Source organism: Pseudoliparis swirei, chromosome 24, assembly GCF_029220125.1.
Source record: "Pseudoliparis swirei isolate HS2019 ecotype Mariana Trench chromosome 24, NWPU_hadal_v1, whole genome shotgun sequence".
NCBI lineage: Eukaryota > Metazoa > Chordata > Actinopteri > Perciformes > Liparidae > Pseudoliparis > Pseudoliparis swirei.
The window spans coordinates 21,201,854-21,221,088 of NC_079411.1; the positions used below are offsets into that span (position 1 = coordinate 21,201,854).

The window sequence follows — 19,235 nt, forward strand, 5'->3', positions numbered from 1 at the left end:
ACTCCGACCTCGGTCCACCACCCGCGCCACCATTTCCATCCATCCTCCCGACACCATCACATATCTCCTCAAACGCAGCAAGACTAACCAGCACGGTCCACCTCAGCGCGTCTACCTCTTCCGCCAAGAATCGTTCCTGAGTCAAATGCAGCGTGCAGGCCATCTGCGACTACCTAAACTCAAGATCAACGAGCCCAACCCAAGACCCCTGTTTATCACCGAGACAGGGAAGGGGCCCACGGTCCTGGTTCCTCCACCACTTCGTCCTAGCCAGATCCGGCATACCCCCGCGTATACTCGTGCCACTCTTTCCGCATCGGCGCCGCCTCCGCTGCCGCAGCGGAATACCCGACCACGTCATAAAGATGGTGGTCCTCCTCCGCATATCTCTCCTACATTCGCTCCAACCTGAACGCCATCAGGAACGCTCACCGGTGCTTGTCTACCTGAAGCTACCTTTTGGGATTCAGCCTTCGGCTTCAAGAGGAGACAACCCCACCCACGAGTCTCCACTCCGCAGCTACCGGGACACCGGCAACCCGCCGTCTCACCCCGCCGACCTTCTCTCTCTCACACCCACCTAACCCCTCTACCTCCCTTACCTCTTACCCCTCGACCGTCATCCCGTTCCACTCGACCCCATCCCTACATCCCTCATCTCTACATCCCTTTTTCCTTTTTCTCTCTTTCGCAATAAACCGATCAAACTCATATCGCTATCAGCGTGGTCATTGTTAGTGAACTCCAAATTGTGCAAGAACTATTTCGGGAAGAAGCAGGCAGCTGGTATGCTGTCTGTAATGGAGTGGCCAGCACAGTCACCAGATCTCAACCCCATTGAGCTGTTGTGGGAGCAGCTTGACCGTATGGTCTGCAAGAAGTGCCCATCAAGCCAATCCAACTTGTGGCAGGTGCTTCAGGAAGCGTGGGGTGAAATTTCAACAGATTACCTCAACAAATTAACAGCTAGAATGCCAAAGGTCTGCAATGCTGTAATTGCTGCAAAAGGAGCATTCTTTGACGAAAGCAAAGTTTGAAGAAAAAAATTAATACTTCAAATACAAATCATTATTTCTAACCTTGTCAATGTCTTGACTATATTTTCTATACATTTTGCAACTCATTTGATAAATAAAAGTGTGAATTTTCATGGAAAACACGAAATTGTCTGGGTGATCCCAAACTTTTGAACGGTAGTGTATATATATAAACACCCAATCTCACAGGAATGCATCCAGTAGAAAACTATAATTGAGGTCCTTCCTTCTCTCCCTGGTCAGTGTGGGACTCATAAACACGACAGCAGCCCGCAGTCAGCACATGTTGTTTTCTGCTATTAGACGATGCTGTAAAAGGGCGAATAAAATGGGGGATGAAAGTTTAATAATTAATTTCCCCCAAAAGAGGTCTTTGTAATGTACTTCTGAGGCAGAGCTTTAGATTTCAAGCTGTATCCAGTGGAAGTGAAACACCGAGATCTGGTGCATTAACGAAAAATAACATTTATTACAATGATTTAAACACAGTGGGGATGAAAGCAAACAATACTGCTGACTTATGCTTATGTCACCAGTCAAAGTTATTAATGGGAGTTATATGACACTCGGCAGAACTGTGTTTGTGTGTGTGTGTGTGTGTCCCACCTAATGAGGTCCGAACAATTTGAGAGTTTTGCAGCAGCTGTCACACACCGTGGCGTATCCCCAATGGCATGTTCCAGCATCCATCTCCTCTAAACCAAGCCCAACTGTATTCTGTCGGCTGAGTTTTGTTCAAAGGGCAGATAAAAGAGGAAGATAAAGAGGAGGAGGAGGAGGAGGAGGAGGAGGAGGAGGGTTGCTGTGGCTCGGAGCTACAGCTCTGTATTGGCTGTTTGAATGAGAGGGGTTGGGTCTTTCTCCATCTCTCTCACCACCTCCACCGAGAGCCAGAGAGTGAGCAGCACTCGAAGGCAGCTCACACACACACACACACACACACACACACACACACACAGACACACACACACACACACGCAGCATGTCAGGACATGGGACGGACCGGGACTCGAGGTGCACACACATACCTTCCAGGACAGTGAGGAACCAGCAGGATGAAGACGGCGGCAGAGAGTGAAGACATCAGACAGGCTGAGGGGTTGGTGATGAAGACGGAGAGACAGACGAAGATGTGTGACTGAGCTGCAGTGTCCCCACCTGTCAAAGAAGTTTGAAGGAGTGCTGCTCTCATGGCGGGACCGGCCGCACAGGAGCCCTTGAAGGTGATGTTTACTGTCCTCAAGTACACTCTGCATCTATTTGACATGCAGCACGTCACATGGTATTACTGTCTGTCGGGGGGATTTTAGTGCATGTTTTCCATAACATTCATCATTCATTGATAGATTTGGATGAAGCGCTGAATTCATTCTGTGTTTTTCAATTACCCAGTAAAACACATACGCGTAAAATAAAAACAGTTTAGGGCAGTTTCATTAACAATTCATTTTTAAATTGTTTATTTTAATATAATCAATTTAGTAGTCTGTAAAAAGTAAGGTGATCGATTTGTCACAATCTAACAAAGCCCAAGAGGCCGTAGTTAAATTCCTCATAGAAATTCGATTTGCAATTATATAAACCAGAGAAAAGAAGAAAAAAGCAGCGAGAAGCTGGAAACCGCTACGTTTTGCCATGTTGCTTCGTAATTATTATGGATGAGTATATTGATTATCTAAATCATTGCAAATTCATCTTCGCTTAATTCAGTCTATGAAATGTCAGAAAATAGGGCACAAAATAAACAAGTTCCCAGTGCATAAGGGGAGGTCTTACAATTGCTTGTTTTGTCCAACAATCGTATACAAAACTAAATTAATTAAATGTGCACTGATATAAAATGAAAAAGAAGTGAATCGCTACATTTGAGACTCTGGAAGCAGCTAATATTTGGCATTTTTTGCTTTTTAAATGAAAATAATCAATGTACTTACAACAAAATAACTTTCTATCATCCAAATAATTGAAAGAGGTATTCATCGTGTCAACTCTAAACCCAGTGATGTATTATTTTGACTGTTCTTCGTGTGTTGTGTTTAAAAAAAGGGGGTATTGTATCTCACTGCACTCAACTAAGTTGGCTGACCTGTATGTTTTCCTTCCGTATCATGAGTTTGTATTTCCATGTACACATGCACAAGTCAAGCGTGGTCCTTGACTCTGCTAAATGTGATGAAGAGCTCGGTGGTCTCAGTGGACAGCAGGTGGGGTGTGAGGTGTATCCGGCCTGCACCAGTCTTTCAGCCTCATTGCTTTGCGGCAGACTGTGTTGGGAAATCAAGTTGACACAACACCCTCCGACCCCCCATCTTCTTTTCTCCCTGACGTGATGCTGTGGTTTTTATTTATTCATGAAAAAACATACAAATTGTTAGCTGGGTGTCATATTTTAGAAACTACTGCTTATGCTGCCAAACTAATGAGTGGTATACAATTCATTCGATTGATTGAACGCGCCCGAAGAGAAAATGTAATGTGACGTGATGAACAAAACCGATGCAGGCATTCGACAAGGCATTTGAAACGGTGAAAAGCTGTTGGAAGCAAAACAGAAGTGCCGAACTGCACTTTTAAAACAGTGGGAATGCAGACTCCTCGGGCAAAAGGGCTGCTGCTTCATAACCACTGACCCCAACTGGCTGTCACTCAACCCTTATTACAACCAGTACTGTCACACTAATATAGACTTTAATATTGCTGGTCGAAAAATAAGACACTGAGCGTACCCATGACGGCCCAGAGGTCATAAAATCCCCTCCAGCTGGGGATTGGCTTCAACAACCAAGCAGACAGTATACAGAAAAGCATAAAGCAACGTCTGCAGTAGGCTATTCCTTATAGTTGGGCTTCAGTGCGTATCTATTAGCCTTTGCACTTCACTTGTCCTCTTCCTCCCGGTGGAATAAAGTAGGATTTTGTGAAGCTAAGGATGTTTAGCTCCACAGCTTCGAATGTCTCGGCTGCCAAGTTGTCAAATCAAGAGTTTCTACCGTCGGGAGAAAACGGATAGTTGTTGTCGTACCAATCGTAAATCCAAACCTCTAATCAATGATATTGAATGACAACATTAACATTTATTGGCTGATCCTTTCCCAAAAGCTAACTGTCGTTACCCGGCAGTTACAATATCGGAAGTGTTCTGCAGTGCTGCAAATCATCCTGTTGTCGGTGTGTCAAACTTCTCTTCCAGACCCAGCAGAAGTGCATCACCATCTTTGCCCTCATCTGCTGCTTCGCCGTGCTGGTGGTGCTAATCTTCTCGTCGGTGGACATTTGGGGGGACGAGGAGGATAGCATTACAGAGGAGAACTGTAGCAGAGACTGCAGGTAAGTTGCTGTGCAAGTGTGACGTGAAAGAAAAAAAAGGTTGCGAAACATCTATGAACTATAACACTGATTCATTATTAAAGTATCTAGAACTCATTATCTACTACATTATACTGAACTCGGAGTAATTTATGAACAACTTTGATTCATAAATTATCAGGTTGTTTCTCATCTCCTTGGTATAACATCTTAGGATTGTGTGTAGGCTACCTCATTGTACCAAGGTGTTGTTACCTAAAGCATATAAAGCCATATTTTTACACAATGTATTCATTTGTCAAAACCTACATTTCCCAAAATACAATTTAAAAATCTAAAATTTGGTCGGAGGTTCTCATGTGTTATGCTAGTAGCAGCTTTTGAGGCCTTAAGATGAGAGGAGTGGGCTACAGAGGTCTACCCTGTCTAACTCCACACCCCCAGATTGAGTTTATTGTACAACTTGTAGTCCTTCAGCTTGACACTGACTCAAGTGACATCACGTATGAGCGAATATATCAAATGTCATGCAGTACCCTCTGGATACATACTACTTTTGGATCACATGTAGTCGTCCTCCGAAAGATTTGTAAGCAGACTTTGACTTTGTAAAATGGTTGAGTTCCAATTAAAGACTCAAGAAGTGTGTTAATTTCAGCATCGTGCTTGTGGAGAATATTCCGGATGACCTCATTCTTCCCCTGGAGGGTGGACCCCACCTCGCTCTCTCTGTTGGCTTTCATACATTGTTGGACGAGGCAAAGCACTCGGTCGAGGTGGTGTCACCTGTCTGGGCCTTAAACCCCTGGGACCTTGAAACAACGCCAAGCGCTGCCAAACAGGTACAAAGTCATGGCACACAGTCTAAATATGCCCCGCTGCATTCATGCAGAGCATGAACCACCTGGGTGTTGTTGTAACGGGTAAGGCAATTATTTTCCAGTAGCTATCAATGAGGTTATTAGTCCTTCCGAGATCTAAGTATCGACCCTTTTCTAGGCACTGCTCAACAATAGTAATACAGAACATCCCCCTCCTCCTCCTCAGGGTCAGCTGTTGTTCCAGAGACTGCTCGGCCTGAAATCTCGTGGGGTAAAGCTGAAGATTGCCAGCAGTCTGATTAACTCTGCCGAACTGAAGACCTTGGCAGCCCATAGTGAGTGGCTGTCATATTTTCATTTTACAAAAAACTATTTGATATGCCACAGTAACCCTGCGGAATGAAGATGTATAGCTTCTGACAACTCACCTGAGAACCTTTTTCTTTAAGAAAAAGAACATTTATAGTCAGATGTAGGCTCATTAACACACCTGAGCCACATCCAGCACCTCCACAGCGAGGGTCATACAACCTTCAACAACGAAGGTCAAAAATACATGAATGTGTTGATGTACCTGGCTGATTTCAGACAATCCAAGTCCAACTGGCACATTTCCACCGTTCTCTCCACCTCATTTTTTCTCTACGACTATCTCCGTCTCACGTTGTCCAGATGCAGAGGTCCATTTTGTTAATATGACAGCGTTCACCAGAGGAGGACTACATTCCTCATTCTGGATCGTGGATCGGAGACACATTTACATCGGCAGCGCTGACATGGACTGGAGGTCACTCTCCAAGGTAACAACACGAGTAAAGTCAGACCCGAGGATAAATGAGCTGCTGCAGTTTTCCGTGCTCTCGGAACTGCAGTTCTTTTCTGGCCTCGAAATGGCAAGAGCTAATTTTGGGTCTCTCAGAAATACATGCTGAACAAACTTAATTAAATGATAACATTTGCACTCCTCAGGGACTTAAAACATAGTCGGGATTAGTTCCACTCTCCAACCTGTACTTTTATTAATGCAATTACTCCAGCCTCTTAATGGGCGTCGGGGATAATTCAAGATTGATGTCCGAGGCGGGCTAGAAAAACAAATAGCGTTTCACTTTGCATTTAGTATGTAATTCACTATAATACAATAGAGGAGGAGGAACCAAGGAGCATTAGAATTCTACTACTTAAAGCGATTACCTGGCACTTTTCATTCTCCGGCGTTGGCTTGAGGTAGAACTACAGTTCGGTGTAATTAACTGAGGAGCCAGAGGGAAGGAAGAGACATATATAAATTATGACATACACACACACACCTACAAAGGATACAATGGAATGTAAGAAGAGAGACAAAAATACATGTACTATACATTGTAGTAGAATAGATTGATGGCGCTGTGCGCTCCCTTCTGGGTCACTCACCAGGAAAGAATAAACACAAAAAATTAGGAGAGATTATATATGTACAACTCTAGTTAGCTGTGTGTAGCCATGTTTTGGTACAGATTGAAAAACATTGATTGAATAGATTGCAATTAAAGTGTGTACATACAACCACTCTGCCCAGAGGAAGAATCCTATCGGTTTTCGTGACCCCCTAACCTTTCAGGTTTCTGGTTTTGAGTCAAATATCTCGACAACCATTAGATGGATTCTCATAAAATGTTGAACACACAATAATGTCTTAATTAACTTCACCTCTCCTTTTCTCCTTGCAAATAACGCCCAGCTAGAATGTATAATATTTACCATGTTCACCATATATGATAAATATCATACCTGGAAAAATTTTAGCGTGTTAGCATCATCATTGTGAGTATGTTGGTGTGCTTATGTTAGCATTCAGCAGCACTGTGTTGAGCCAAAAAACGTTGATTCTACTATTTTAACAGAATAAATTATACTATTAGATACCAGAGTGTTGCTATTATCACTCTAAAATCAGTATCACTTTGCCTTTTATCCTAACTCTTATTCCGTTGTCACGTTACGTTAGCATACGTCTATCCAATGAACACACATACACATAGACTGCAACTTTTTTCTGCTGCATCATCTTTGTCCGTGTGCTTCTTCCTGACACCCCACAGAGGAAAGAACTCGGGGTGGTGGTGTACAACTGCAGCTGTCTGGCTCTGGACCTCCACCGGGTCTTTTCATTTTACTGGCAGCTCCACGAGAGGGACTACATCCCCTCCATCTGGTCCAAGAGAGTCACGGCGCTGTATGGGAGGCACGACGCCTTGGAGCTGCAACTCAACGCCTCAGAGGCCGCTGCCTATGTGTCTGTGAGGAACCACTTAATGTCGTGCATCCCCATTTACTGCATGTTAACGCAGGAAGTGATTCATAAACCACATGGTTGTGTCTGTAAGAGATTATTGAATCGTTTCATATTCCTCTTTCGAGGCCCCAATTTCCTGGTTCTGGACTAGATGGTGAATGCCGTTATAAAAATTTCACAACCAACTAATAACAGACTCATGCAGCGGGGTGATTAATCATGTTAATATCACGCGGAGGAGCATCTTGAGTCTGAATATCCCAGTACCTCAGACTAATTTGACAATAATGAATCTTGTTGCCCTCAAAGCGACAAGACGCCTCTCAGTGGCATTTAAGACATTTATCATCCGAGAGGAACTAATGGAGCCGTGCTGTCAGAAGCTGCTGGCAACTCCAACATGCTCTTGTTTCATTACATTTCATTTAGCGACTTAAATGTTACATTCGTACACCGTAGACGCAGCTACAGAAAACAATTCAGGGTTAAGTGTCTTGCTCAAGGACACATCGACTAGGGCGGGGATTGAACCGCCAATCCCTTGATTGGAAGATAGACTGCTAACCATTGAACCAGAGTATTGCGCCTGTGTGCCTTATTGTTGTTGTTGTTGTTGTTGTTGTTTTTCTTGCCCTTTACTTAAATCCGTGGGACATTTTGGAAAATGATTTCCCTTAATTGCGTTGACATTTTGTGTAACACTGCTCAGTGGGGTATACATTAATTTGTTGAATTGGGACAAACTTAATATCAAAAGTCATCCTAGTCATTATTGTCCACCCCCAAGGGGGAAATGTTTTTATCCACTGTACTCATCAGAGCGCTGTAGAAACAACAGCAGCAAACAGTCTCGAGGAAGTTCTTTGGTTTTCATCATTTTTATGACATTGTGGGTCCAAACCTGTCTGAGTGATGACGTACGCTGTCCGCAGACCTCTCCCGAACTCTTCTGCGCTAAAGATCGCACCAGAGATGTAGACGCCATCGCCGAAGTCATCCAGAGTGCAAAGACATTCGTCTTCATCTCCGTGACGGACTACCTCCCTCTGTTGATCAGGAGTTACAGAGGAACGTCGGTCACGAGGTATATTAGAGCTATTTCTAGGAGCTTTGAAAAATCGAGGCATTGTTTCATGTGACAGATATACGTTATGTATAAACTGTGGTGTCTTGAGAGGTCGGGATCGGATTGTGAGGCGTGGGTGAACAAATCCAACCCTGTATCACAAAAAATACGTTCCCCCAGACCTAAAATACAATTTGCAGTTACGTTTGACTGAAACGTATTTCTCTCCAGATTACGTTTGTATTTGACGTATTATAATTACAAATACGTCTCTGATCAACGTATCTTTGCCGTTTGTTATCTCTCTTTTCTACAATGCTGTTATGAATTGGAAAAAGCGTCCTCTAGTCTTATTTATTATTATTGTATACACTACCGTTCAAAAGTTTGGGATCACTTAGAAATGTCCTTATTTTTCAAAGAAAAGCATTGTTTTTTTCAATGAAGATAACATTAAATCAATCAGAAATACACTCTATACATTGTTAATGTGGTAAATGACTATTCTAGGTGGAAACGTCTGGTTTCTAATGAAATATCTCCATAGGTGTATAGAGGCCCATTTCCATCAACTATCACTCCAGTGTTCTAATGGTACATTGTGTTTGCTAATCGCCTTAGAAGACTAATGGATGATTAGAAAACCCTTGAAAACCCTTGTGCAATTATGTTAGCACAGCTGAAAACTGTTTTGCTGATGAGAGAAGCTATAAAACTAGCCTTCCTTTGAGCTAGTTGATTATCTGGAGCATCATATATGTGGTTTCGATAAGACTCTCAAAATGGCCATAAAAAAAGAACTTTCATGTGAAACTCGCCAGTCTATTCTTGTTCTTAGAAATGAAGGCTATTCCATGCGAGAAATTGCAAAGAAACTGAAAATTTCCTACAGCGGTGTGTACTCCTCCCTTCAGAGAACAGCACAAACGGGCTCTAACCAGAGCAGAAAGAGAAGTGGGAGGCCCCGGTGCACAACTCAGCAAGAAGACAAGTACATTAGAGTCTCTAGTTTGAGAAATAGACGCCTCACAGGTCCTCAACTGGCAGCTTCTTTAAATGGTACCCGCAAAACGCCAGTGTCAACGTCGACAGTGAAGAGGCGACTCCGGGATGCTGGCCTTCTAGGCAGAGTGGCAAAGAAAAAGCCATATCTGAGACTGGCCAATAAAAAGAAAAGATTGGTATGGGCAAAAGAACACAGGCATTGGACAGAGGAAGATTGGAAAAGGTGTTATGGACAGATGAATCCAAGTTTGAGGTGTTTGGATCACACAGAAGAACATTTGTGAGACGCAGAACAGGTGAAAAGATGTTGGAAGAGTGCCTGACACCATCTGTCAAGCATGGTGGAGGTCATGTGATGGTCTGGGGCTGCTTTGGTGCTGGTAAAGTGGGAGATTTGTACCAGGTAAAAGGGATTTTAAATAAGGAAGGCTATCACTCCATTTTGCAACGCCATGCCATACCCTGTGGGAAGCGCTTGATTGGAGCCAATTTCCTCCTCCAACAGGACAATGACCCAAAGCACACCTCCACATTGTGCAAGAACTATTTAGGGAAGAAGCAGGCAGCTGGTATGCTGTCTGTAATGGAGTGGCCAGCACAGTCACCAGATCTCAACCCCATTGAGCTGTTGTGGGAGCAGCTTGACCGTATGGTCCGCAAGAAGTGCCCATCAAGCCAATCCAACTTGTGGCAGGTGCTTCAGGAAGCGTGGGGTGACATTTCAACAGATTACCTCAACAAATTAACAGCTAGAATGCCAAAGGTCTGCAATGCTGTAATTGCTGCAAAAGGAGCATTCTTTGACGAAAGCAAAGTTTGAAGAAAAAAATTAATACTTAACTCAGAGCTATCGGTCCAAAACTCTAGGGCAGGGCTATTCAACTTCAGTAGCAAGTGGGCCGAATAAGAAAATCACGGGGGGTGTGAGGGCCGCACAGAATATTGATCAAATCAGCACCCGATGCTCACCTGTGCGAGAAGGATTGTTGACGGGGGGGGGGGGGGGTGCTCGTGAGAGTCGCGCGCGAGCCGAGAAGGATTGTTAACGGGGGGGGGGGGGGGGGTGCTAGTGAGAGTCGCGCGGGCCAGAGTTAAACTCAAGCGGGCCGCTAGTTGAATAGGCCTGCTCTAGGGTATTCATATTCAGATGCCCCTCTTTGAATCTGAAAAGATTCCAGATCTTTAAGTTGATTGAAAGTATGAAAAATTAACTAAAAGACTGGTTTTAAGGATCGTACAAGGGTTATTGGCACGGTGACAATTTTCTCTTGTGAAAGTTTTGGAGGGGATTTCCCCCCATGACCTCAAAGTCTTATATTTAGGTAAATATAATATATTAAATATAAAGCAGTAGGGTTATATCTGAGAGACAATTGGGAGGTCAAGGGTCAGTTTGCAGAGTATGCGTGTGTGTGCATGTGTATATGTGTGTGTGTGTGTGTGTGTGTGTGTGTGTGTGTGTGTGTGTGTGCGTGTGTGTCATTCTGCCTGTGTTTGTATGTATGTGAGTGTCTGTGTGAGTGTGTCTGAGTGTGTGTCTGTGTGTGAGAGTGTCTGTCTGTGTGTGTGTGCGTGTGTAAGAGTGTGCGTATGAGAGTGTGTGTCTGTGTGTGAGTATGTGTGTGTCTCTGCCTGTGTGTGTGTACGTATGTGAGTGTCTATGTGTTTCTGTCAGTGTGTGTGTGTGTGTGTGTGAAACGATGTATTAGTTTGCATGCATATCAGTGGAAGTTGAAGGGTAAATCATGTTTTATTAACAATTCCCAAATTATTTCCCAGATTTTTCCGGGTACCTGCTCTTTTTGTTTGATGAGAAGTAAACACGCCTGTAAATAACCCCATGAAGGGTTTATTGTTTTGAGTTGTTTGACTGTTTAGCATTTTCCTTATTGATTTTGATGTATGCCTTTTATATTGTATTGTTTGAATAAATATAGACGTTTTATACTACTTCCGCTTAACAGACAAATTGGACTTTTATTTTGAAAGGTTAAAAGGAAGTGCACTTTGTTTTAGGTTAAAATGAGAACTTTATGGTATAGATTACGGACAGATGCGCATTTTATAACAAGTTTAATAGTTGATTTGACCCGTATGGGACTAACTCTGTTAAGGTGGTGATAATGTACGAGTTTTAATTAATGTATTGTCACCTAAAGAAAGAAAATAAAGGAGCGTCACCATCAGTAAGTCTTCACGCCAATGCATATGATCCATTACAACGCTTATTGCTGTCATAATATGCAGGCGAAACAACATATAACATAATAATAAATAAGACTAGAGGACGCTTTTTCCAATTCCTAACAGCATTGTAGAAAAGAGAGACAACAAACGGCAAAGATACGTTGATCAGAGACGTATTTGTAATTGTAATACGTCAAATACAAACATAATCTGGAGAGAAATACGTTTGTCAAACGGAACTGCAAATTGCATTTTAGTTTAGGGGGAACGTAATTTTTTTGATACAGGGTTGAACAAATCAGGACGACAAGCAGTGGTTTCCAACTCAAAATGTAGTGTTTAGAAAAAGATGAACTTAACTCCGGCAGGAAAGCCGCGACACAAAACAAACATAAGTATTCTTCAGTTTTCTTCTACATTGTCTTCGACATCACATAAAACACTCTTTTTCATCTCCTTTGTTCTCCCTCATGCTCCTTCAGGGTAATCAGCTAAATCTCTTTCAGCTGGGCAGCAGCCTTGGCGCCGCCTGCCCTGCTGACTATGGGAATTGGAGTTCATTACCCAGCGGCCATGATGGGTTGTAGTCTCTGCTACAACCACTTGGAGGGGATGTGTCTCCCATTGATGACGCTTCCTCTCATGACATCACAAAACTGTATTTTTGTGGGTCTTGGGATGCAAAATTGAAAATTGTCATCATTCAGTATCTTAAGCTTGAGAAACAAACCACGTGTATCATTGGCCTTTAGATTGTGAATCAGTGTCTAATTCGATAGGTACTGGTCACCCATTGACGAGATGATCAGAGAGGCCGTGGTGCTTAAAGGAGTCAGAGTTCGCCTGCTGATCAGCTTCTGGAAGAAGACTCACCCGCTCACCTTCAACTTTGTCGCCTCCCTCAAGTCGCTCTGCATGCAGCTGCACAACTGTTCGCTGGAGGTGGTGCGTGACATAGTTCCTTCGAATGTCTTTCATGAAGACTGTCGTTTTAGTATCTGGACCTTGTCTTGATTCTTTATGCTCTTGTGTCACATTTAGAATAGTGTAGTATATCTTAGCACACTAGTTGCGATTAATACTTTTTTTTTGCAGAAGTGTTTTCATCACAAGGAGCAAGAGGATGATATTCAACATGGACTCAACCACAACAAATACATGGTGACCGACAATGCCTTCTATATCGGTAGGCAAGGTGCAATATGTTTGCAATCAATTTATTTGGCATTTAAATTATTTTCCTGTGGATTTTATGTGCATCTATATTGTTGGAGCTATTTATTTGATATTAGTTTATGTATTTTCATTTTTTTTATTTTACAAATTAACAAGATAGGATTTTAAGGATACAATACAGAGGGAAAGAAGAAAGAAAAGGGTGAAGAACAACAAAAAACAGACCTAAAAATAATTAGAAAAACCACACCATATTCAGTTATTTTATTGACAATTAGTTTAGTTTAATCATTCAGGTTGTTTGCTTATTTAAGATAGATGTTTTGATATTTTAGAATAGCTTTTTATTGTGATAGTTTTTAGTTAAGTTCAATTTGATTTATGTTTGTTTTGGATTTATTGGACAAATGGCCACTACATACATGTTTTTAAGATATTTAAAGTGCTATTTTACCAGCATTCTCTTTCTGTACTTATAAGATTGCATCAAACCAGAAAGTTATTGGATTTTCTTTTCATAATGGAAAAAGCACAGTAGTGTTATTGTGTGAGATAATACGCAGACACAATATCTACGGTTTGCTGTTTCCTCCTCAGGTAACCATGACTGGGTCGGCAGTGACTTTGCCATCAACACTGGCGTCGGGCTGGTGGTGAAGATGAAAAATAGTCTTCAAGACCGAGGAGTCCTGGAACACTTCAAGGCTGCTTTTGAGAGGGACTGGAGGTCACGCTACGCCAAGAGTCTTCAAGGACACAAAGATTCACAGGGAAAACACAGAAACATGCATCGAGGGGAAATTAATTTGCAGACCAAGGAGGAAAATGACCTTTTATCTTTATAAGCACAGAGTGTCTTTCTATATCCTTAGATTTTACAACACATATATGAGAATGTGACGTATACTGCTATACTTGACATTATTTTTCTGCCATTTTTAATATATTCAGTTGCAAACAACAAAGAATGTTTAAGGTAATAATTTGAGTCACTACAATTAAAAGTTACAGTCATAGTATCTTAACTTCTTCATAAAATGTTGACTGTTATACGAGCATGTTTATGCTGCATGAATATTGAAAACAATATTCAAATTCAATCTATATACTGTACAATCACAGGCAATATGCTGATTATAAAATCAATATGCTATATCCGTAGACATATCCCATCAAAGGCACCAAAACATATCAGAAAAAAATCATATTTATTTGTATTTTACAATTTGTATTATTGTTATTTTTGCATAGCATTTATGACTTTAATGCTATAAATGAATAGCACACAAGCTGAAGTTTCACTGATGCGACGACTGTTTACCATCACATTGAAAATGATATATATATATTATAAAATGTACCATTTTCCTAATTGTTCTTGTGTTTATTTTTCCCATCACAACCAGGTCAGGTACTTCTTAACAGATAATAATAAAACTTTCATTGAAGTGTTTTATGTTTTAGAGAATGTAATCAGCATCGACTTATAAAGTGCTGCCCAACTATTATTCATATTTTCCACTCAAAAGTCACAAACAAACTGCAGTTATATTCCAGTGTGCCTCTTGCAAATGGAGAATGAAGTGTATATATGAAACACATAATCAGTTATATAATTATTATATTATATATAATTTTATAATAAATGCATGTATGCAGGCAATCATTTCTACAGTAATGAGGTCAGTGTATATTATATAATCTCAAATTGCACCCATCACACACTTTGTATATTGCATTGTTACAAAACTAGAGTAATGTGTTGGGGAAACAGAGCATTTAATAAGCCCAGTGATGAACTCGGTGCGACTGCATGGACCCACTGTGGCCGCTAGGGGGCAGAAAAACACTAAAACAAGATGACTGACTAAATACTTTACCCTTCATGGCGTGTTGACCTTCACAGAATTACCATCAGTCAAAGTTCAGTATTGTAATCTTCACATTACATGGAATAATAAGAGTTAATGTTCTGTCAAATAGCAGTGCGAACTATGTCAATACAAGTAAACAATATCCTGTTTATCTGTCTGTTGACTGAGGGAAAACATCAGGCTTTTTAATGCATTTAGAAAATTGGAATAACTTGTGTCGAGGACATTTTTAAAATGTTGCCTTACGGGTATGAAACCCTTTGTTTTTGCAAAAAGGACAGCTATTTTTTAATAACATTTAAATAACACATTTAACTTTATATTGTTGTCGTTTTTTGTCGTTTTGTTTAACTGACACTGTTTCTGTTTTTTTAAATATTAAAACCAGCCATCTGTATGATGCAATGCGGTTCAACAACACCACAAATTACATCCGAACACACCACTAAACATTTTAAAGGTATGGCTGTATTGCTGGACTGATGTATTAGAACATTAACACTTGTATATATTACTATTTAGCTCAAGGAATTCTGTTAAAAAAGAAAAAAGAAATTAAAGTTTATTCTTTCTTTCCTTTTTTTTACATTATTGTAAAAAAAAACACAAAAAACAGTTCCTCGATGGGAGATTTAAAGTTGTTCCAGTTTTAAACACAAGGTGGCGCCGCAGCTGCTTCAGTTTAGCCTGATGAGTTTTGGGAGTTCTGTATTCAGGTGAAGAACTTCTGTTTCGGATAAAGTACCCTCTGTTCATGGTTTATTATTGTTATTGTGCCGAAGAAAATCATGAATTAACTTCAATTACGAAACTTTGATTACGTTTATTATTCATAGTTGTTTGAAATATATCTATATACATTTAAAACTTGGTAATTAAATACTTGTTTAAAAAAAATCATCTTCTGAAGTTTTAGTAAAAGCTGGTAGGCTATAGGAACAACTAAACATCATCTCAGCTGCTTTAGTGGTCGCGTGAAAGAGGCTGATAACGGGACGGGGGGGAGGGGGGGGGGGGGTTGCCATGTTGACAGATTATCTGCAAAGATATTTCCGATATCTCTAATAGCTCTAGTGGCGATGTCTCGACTGCAGCTTTTGAAATGTGGGCATTTGCATCTCTTTTAGTTGTCAGCGTGGAGAAAAAAATAATAATAATAGTTTGAATCATGAAATAGTTTGCTGAACTCTTTCTGTGTGACGCGCAGGGGAAGCTGGGAGGAAGAGGAGGGGTGAGAGGAGGAGAGGAGGGGGGGGGGGGGTGTTAACGGCAGATGCCTTTGCAGCAGAGGACCAAGGAGGATGTTACCGAGCGCATGCGGCGGCGGTGGTGGTGATGTTGCGGGACGGAATGCGGATGGGATATTTGAACACCGTTAAACTGCTGGAGAAAAAACCCGCAGTGCCGAGAGGAGGACATTCCCGACTGACGTCAGTTTCAAAAGGAGGTGGACCGGAACCCATGTTGGATGAAGAACATGTAACCTCGGCGCTGGCCTGCCGCCCTGATTGACAGTTCGGGATGCTCGGTTGACATTGATCACCTGATCACCCCCCACCCCACCCCCCACCCGCACGAGCCCGGTCGCGATGGAAAGTGGAGTTGTTCTGCCCTGTGTTGAGTTCATGCTCAGCCCGCTGGTCACGTGGGTAAGTATTACAGAATTGGCTCTGCTTGTACTGCCATAACTCTGTGATGTCAACCTGTCATCCCTCTCTTTGGCTGGTTCAGGTGAGGACATTCGTGCCACACGATGGGGGCATGCACCTCGACCTCTCCGTCTTACTGGATGGAGTCTTTCTGAACGATATCATGACACAGATGTAAGTCACGCCACATCTTTCGTTGTTGAACATGCACATGTTTAATTTGTCACGCAGGTGTCCAGATGGTTATTTAGATTAGGAGCCTGTCTTTTGAAGCTGTTGACTGTCATGGGCTTAAATGATGATGATAAAGTATATTGTTCAAATACTAGAAATCATCCTGGTTTAGCCGTATTAAGTCTTTCTTTTTTCAGAATTAGGTATAGCATCTCCCCTTGTCCCATCTATAGTAGCTACTGGTACAGTATCAAGCCTCTGCTGACGTCCAGCCACCAACAGTACTGGCTTTGTCACTCTGCAGTAATAAAAGGGTCTCTTTGTAGTCTGCAGCGGTCTTTAAATGCAACTTCCTCATTATTTTACAGGTTATGTTTCTCAAAAGAATGTAAGAATTCGCATAAAAGTTACAGACACCTATGAAATAGACACAAAAAAAGGACCAGATTTGGCAAAACATGAGGAAATACATAGATTGTCTACCCTATTTAAGAGATTATGATGCCGGTGCCTTATGTTCTGAGGGATTTAACCTCCTCTTAACTGATGGTCCTCTGGCAGTTTAGATGACCCTTCAGACATTGATGGTTCAACTAAAATTAAGTTGCAAAGATAAGGTTAAAAAACCTGATGAGCCAATGCACTTGTGGATAATGCTGTCCAGCCACCCTGAGTCTCCAGTGTGCATTCATCCCACTCATCTCCCAGGGTCACAATAACCAGCTCTGAATGCAAAAAACTATGCTGCATCGATGGGGAGGGTAGGAGGCGGGGTAATCTCCTGGATTGGGAGACCCTGTGGGATTAGGAACCTTGTTGCTGGTGTTCCGTGGGACTGGGACACAGATGGGAAGGGAAGGGAGGAGTCACAGAAACGGGGGGAAAACAGCACAGAGATGATGAAAGGCATAATAAAAAACACGTGATGTACTGGGCAGCGAGGCAGCACCCCTATGTCATCTATGATGTCTTTCTATTTGTCAGTCTGTCTCAGAATCAGAATCAGAATCAGAATCAGAAACAGGTTTATTGCCAAAGAATGTTTTCACAAACAAACGAGGAACTTTTTTTGGCGGAAGGTGCAAGAATCGCGCACCAAGACACCGAGGCGCCGTCCGCGGCGCCATCTAGGAAAGGGTGGATGAAAGATGACAGCATAACATGAGGGAAGAGGCGAGAAAAAGAAAAAGCCACCCCCCGACTATGCCCCTAGAGGGGTACAGTGTGGGAGCAGGAGAAACAAAAAACACCATTGCACATAAGCACATACATCTTAGACATGACTTGCAACGAGTAGGAAGGGGGGGAGGGGAGGTAATCCAAAAACTGGGCGATAGCCCCGCCATTGGGGGCAGAAGGTAACCAGCACCGACAAGCAGCCAGCCCGGTCCTTCGCCGCCCATTGTTGTGTAATACACATTGCAGTCCATCTCTTTGCGGGTAACAAGGTGAGGTATATCCTCTTAAACTGACAGCATTTCTTGTTTAAATATTTTTTTATTGATTTTGCAAACAAGTCCAGGAATGAAGAGTAATCCCAATACAAATATTTCAAATTCAATGAAAGACCACGGTCACAGTAACTTAAAGTACATTTAAATATAGTAGGAATTAAGACGTGAAAACATGCAATGACAGCATTTTAGGTTTAATGCATGGCAGTTCAACCCCGGGCTACATCAGGCCCGATCCGACGGCCCAAGAATCCAGCTGGAGCGTTTCCTTTGGGTGTAAAATCGGATGCCAGCCCATTTGGCTCAAGCGGTCCGGTTCCTTGGCTGAAAGGAACGACGTCACTGTTGCTAAAGTTAGGAATGAATAGAGACCTCACACATGTTTTCATGGCGATTCCTGAGCCAAGACTTTTACCAGCTTCCTCTGCCTCCATTCCACTGACAACTGTGAGTTTTTTGTTGTTCTTGCAAATAGCACAAATATCCAAAATAAAATGCCTTTGTCTTATGTCGTGCCTTCAGAAATCCCTCGGCTACACCTCCGGGGGCAAAGAAAGCGAGCAAGAACCCAAGTCAGAGGATCCAGAACCTGAATGTACTCGTCCAACAAATAAAGATGTATTATCTGGTGAGTGTTGGGACGTTCCCTCCCATCGTTTCTCATCCATATTTTATATAATGTATCCAAACAGGCCGCTAAGCTTTCCCTGTCTCTCTCTCTCTCTCTCTCGACATGGGATTATAATATCTGAACATCGGATTTTTCCAACTCAACGTCTCAATTTTCTATCGTCCTCATTTCACTGAGGATGGGACGCTTCAGATTAGCGCCGCAAAAGAATAACGAATATAGTCGTAGTGGCCATTTGTCCAAGTAACTCAAATAAAACTATACATCAAATTGCCACGTTGTAAATCAAATTGCCATTTTGTCTACTAACAGATAGTAACAGTGCACATGTTTTACAATAACTTTCCACTAACATATTTTAGGCCGGTCCGAAAAGGGACATTCAGGAAAAAAACTATAATTTCAACTGATAAAGGCGTAATAAAAATACATCACTGGAAAAATTCGATTACATCTAAGAATGACGTTATTCTAGTTACATTACATCCAAAGCAACTGACAATCATGTTACATTAACAAACCGTAGACACAGCTGCAGGGAGCAATTCCGGGTTAAGTGTCTTGCTCAAGGACACAT

General features: G+C 42.0%; 2 protein-coding genes across 2 annotated transcripts in view; both read left to right on the forward strand.

Annotated features, from left to right (window-relative positions):
• The first annotated feature begins 2,221 nt into the window (after positions 1–2,221).
• On the forward strand, positions 2,222–13,721 carry pld5 (phospholipase D family, member 5). The gene is made up of 10 exons (XM_056409583.1): positions 2,222–2,260; positions 4,228–4,364; positions 5,002–5,185; positions 5,391–5,499; positions 5,837–5,964; positions 7,249–7,446; positions 8,375–8,526; positions 12,480–12,645; positions 12,796–12,886; positions 13,474–13,721. Exons 1-10 carry the CDS (start codon positions 2,228–2,230, stop codon positions 13,719–13,721), a joined length of 1,446 nt encoding a protein of 481 aa, XP_056265558.1. The 5' UTR covers positions 2,222–2,227.
• A 2,367-nt stretch (positions 13,722–16,088) lies between these two features.
• LOC130190507 (girdin-like) overlaps positions 16,089–19,235 on the forward strand; it is a 30,160-nt gene continuing 27,013 nt past the window's right edge. Inside the window, 3 exon segments of the mRNA XM_056409955.1 lie at positions 16,089–16,399; positions 16,482–16,573; positions 18,550–18,655. Of these exon segments, the coding sequence (XP_056265930.1) occupies positions 16,340–16,399; positions 16,482–16,573; positions 18,550–18,655 (258 nt within the window). The 5' untranslated portion in view covers positions 16,089–16,339.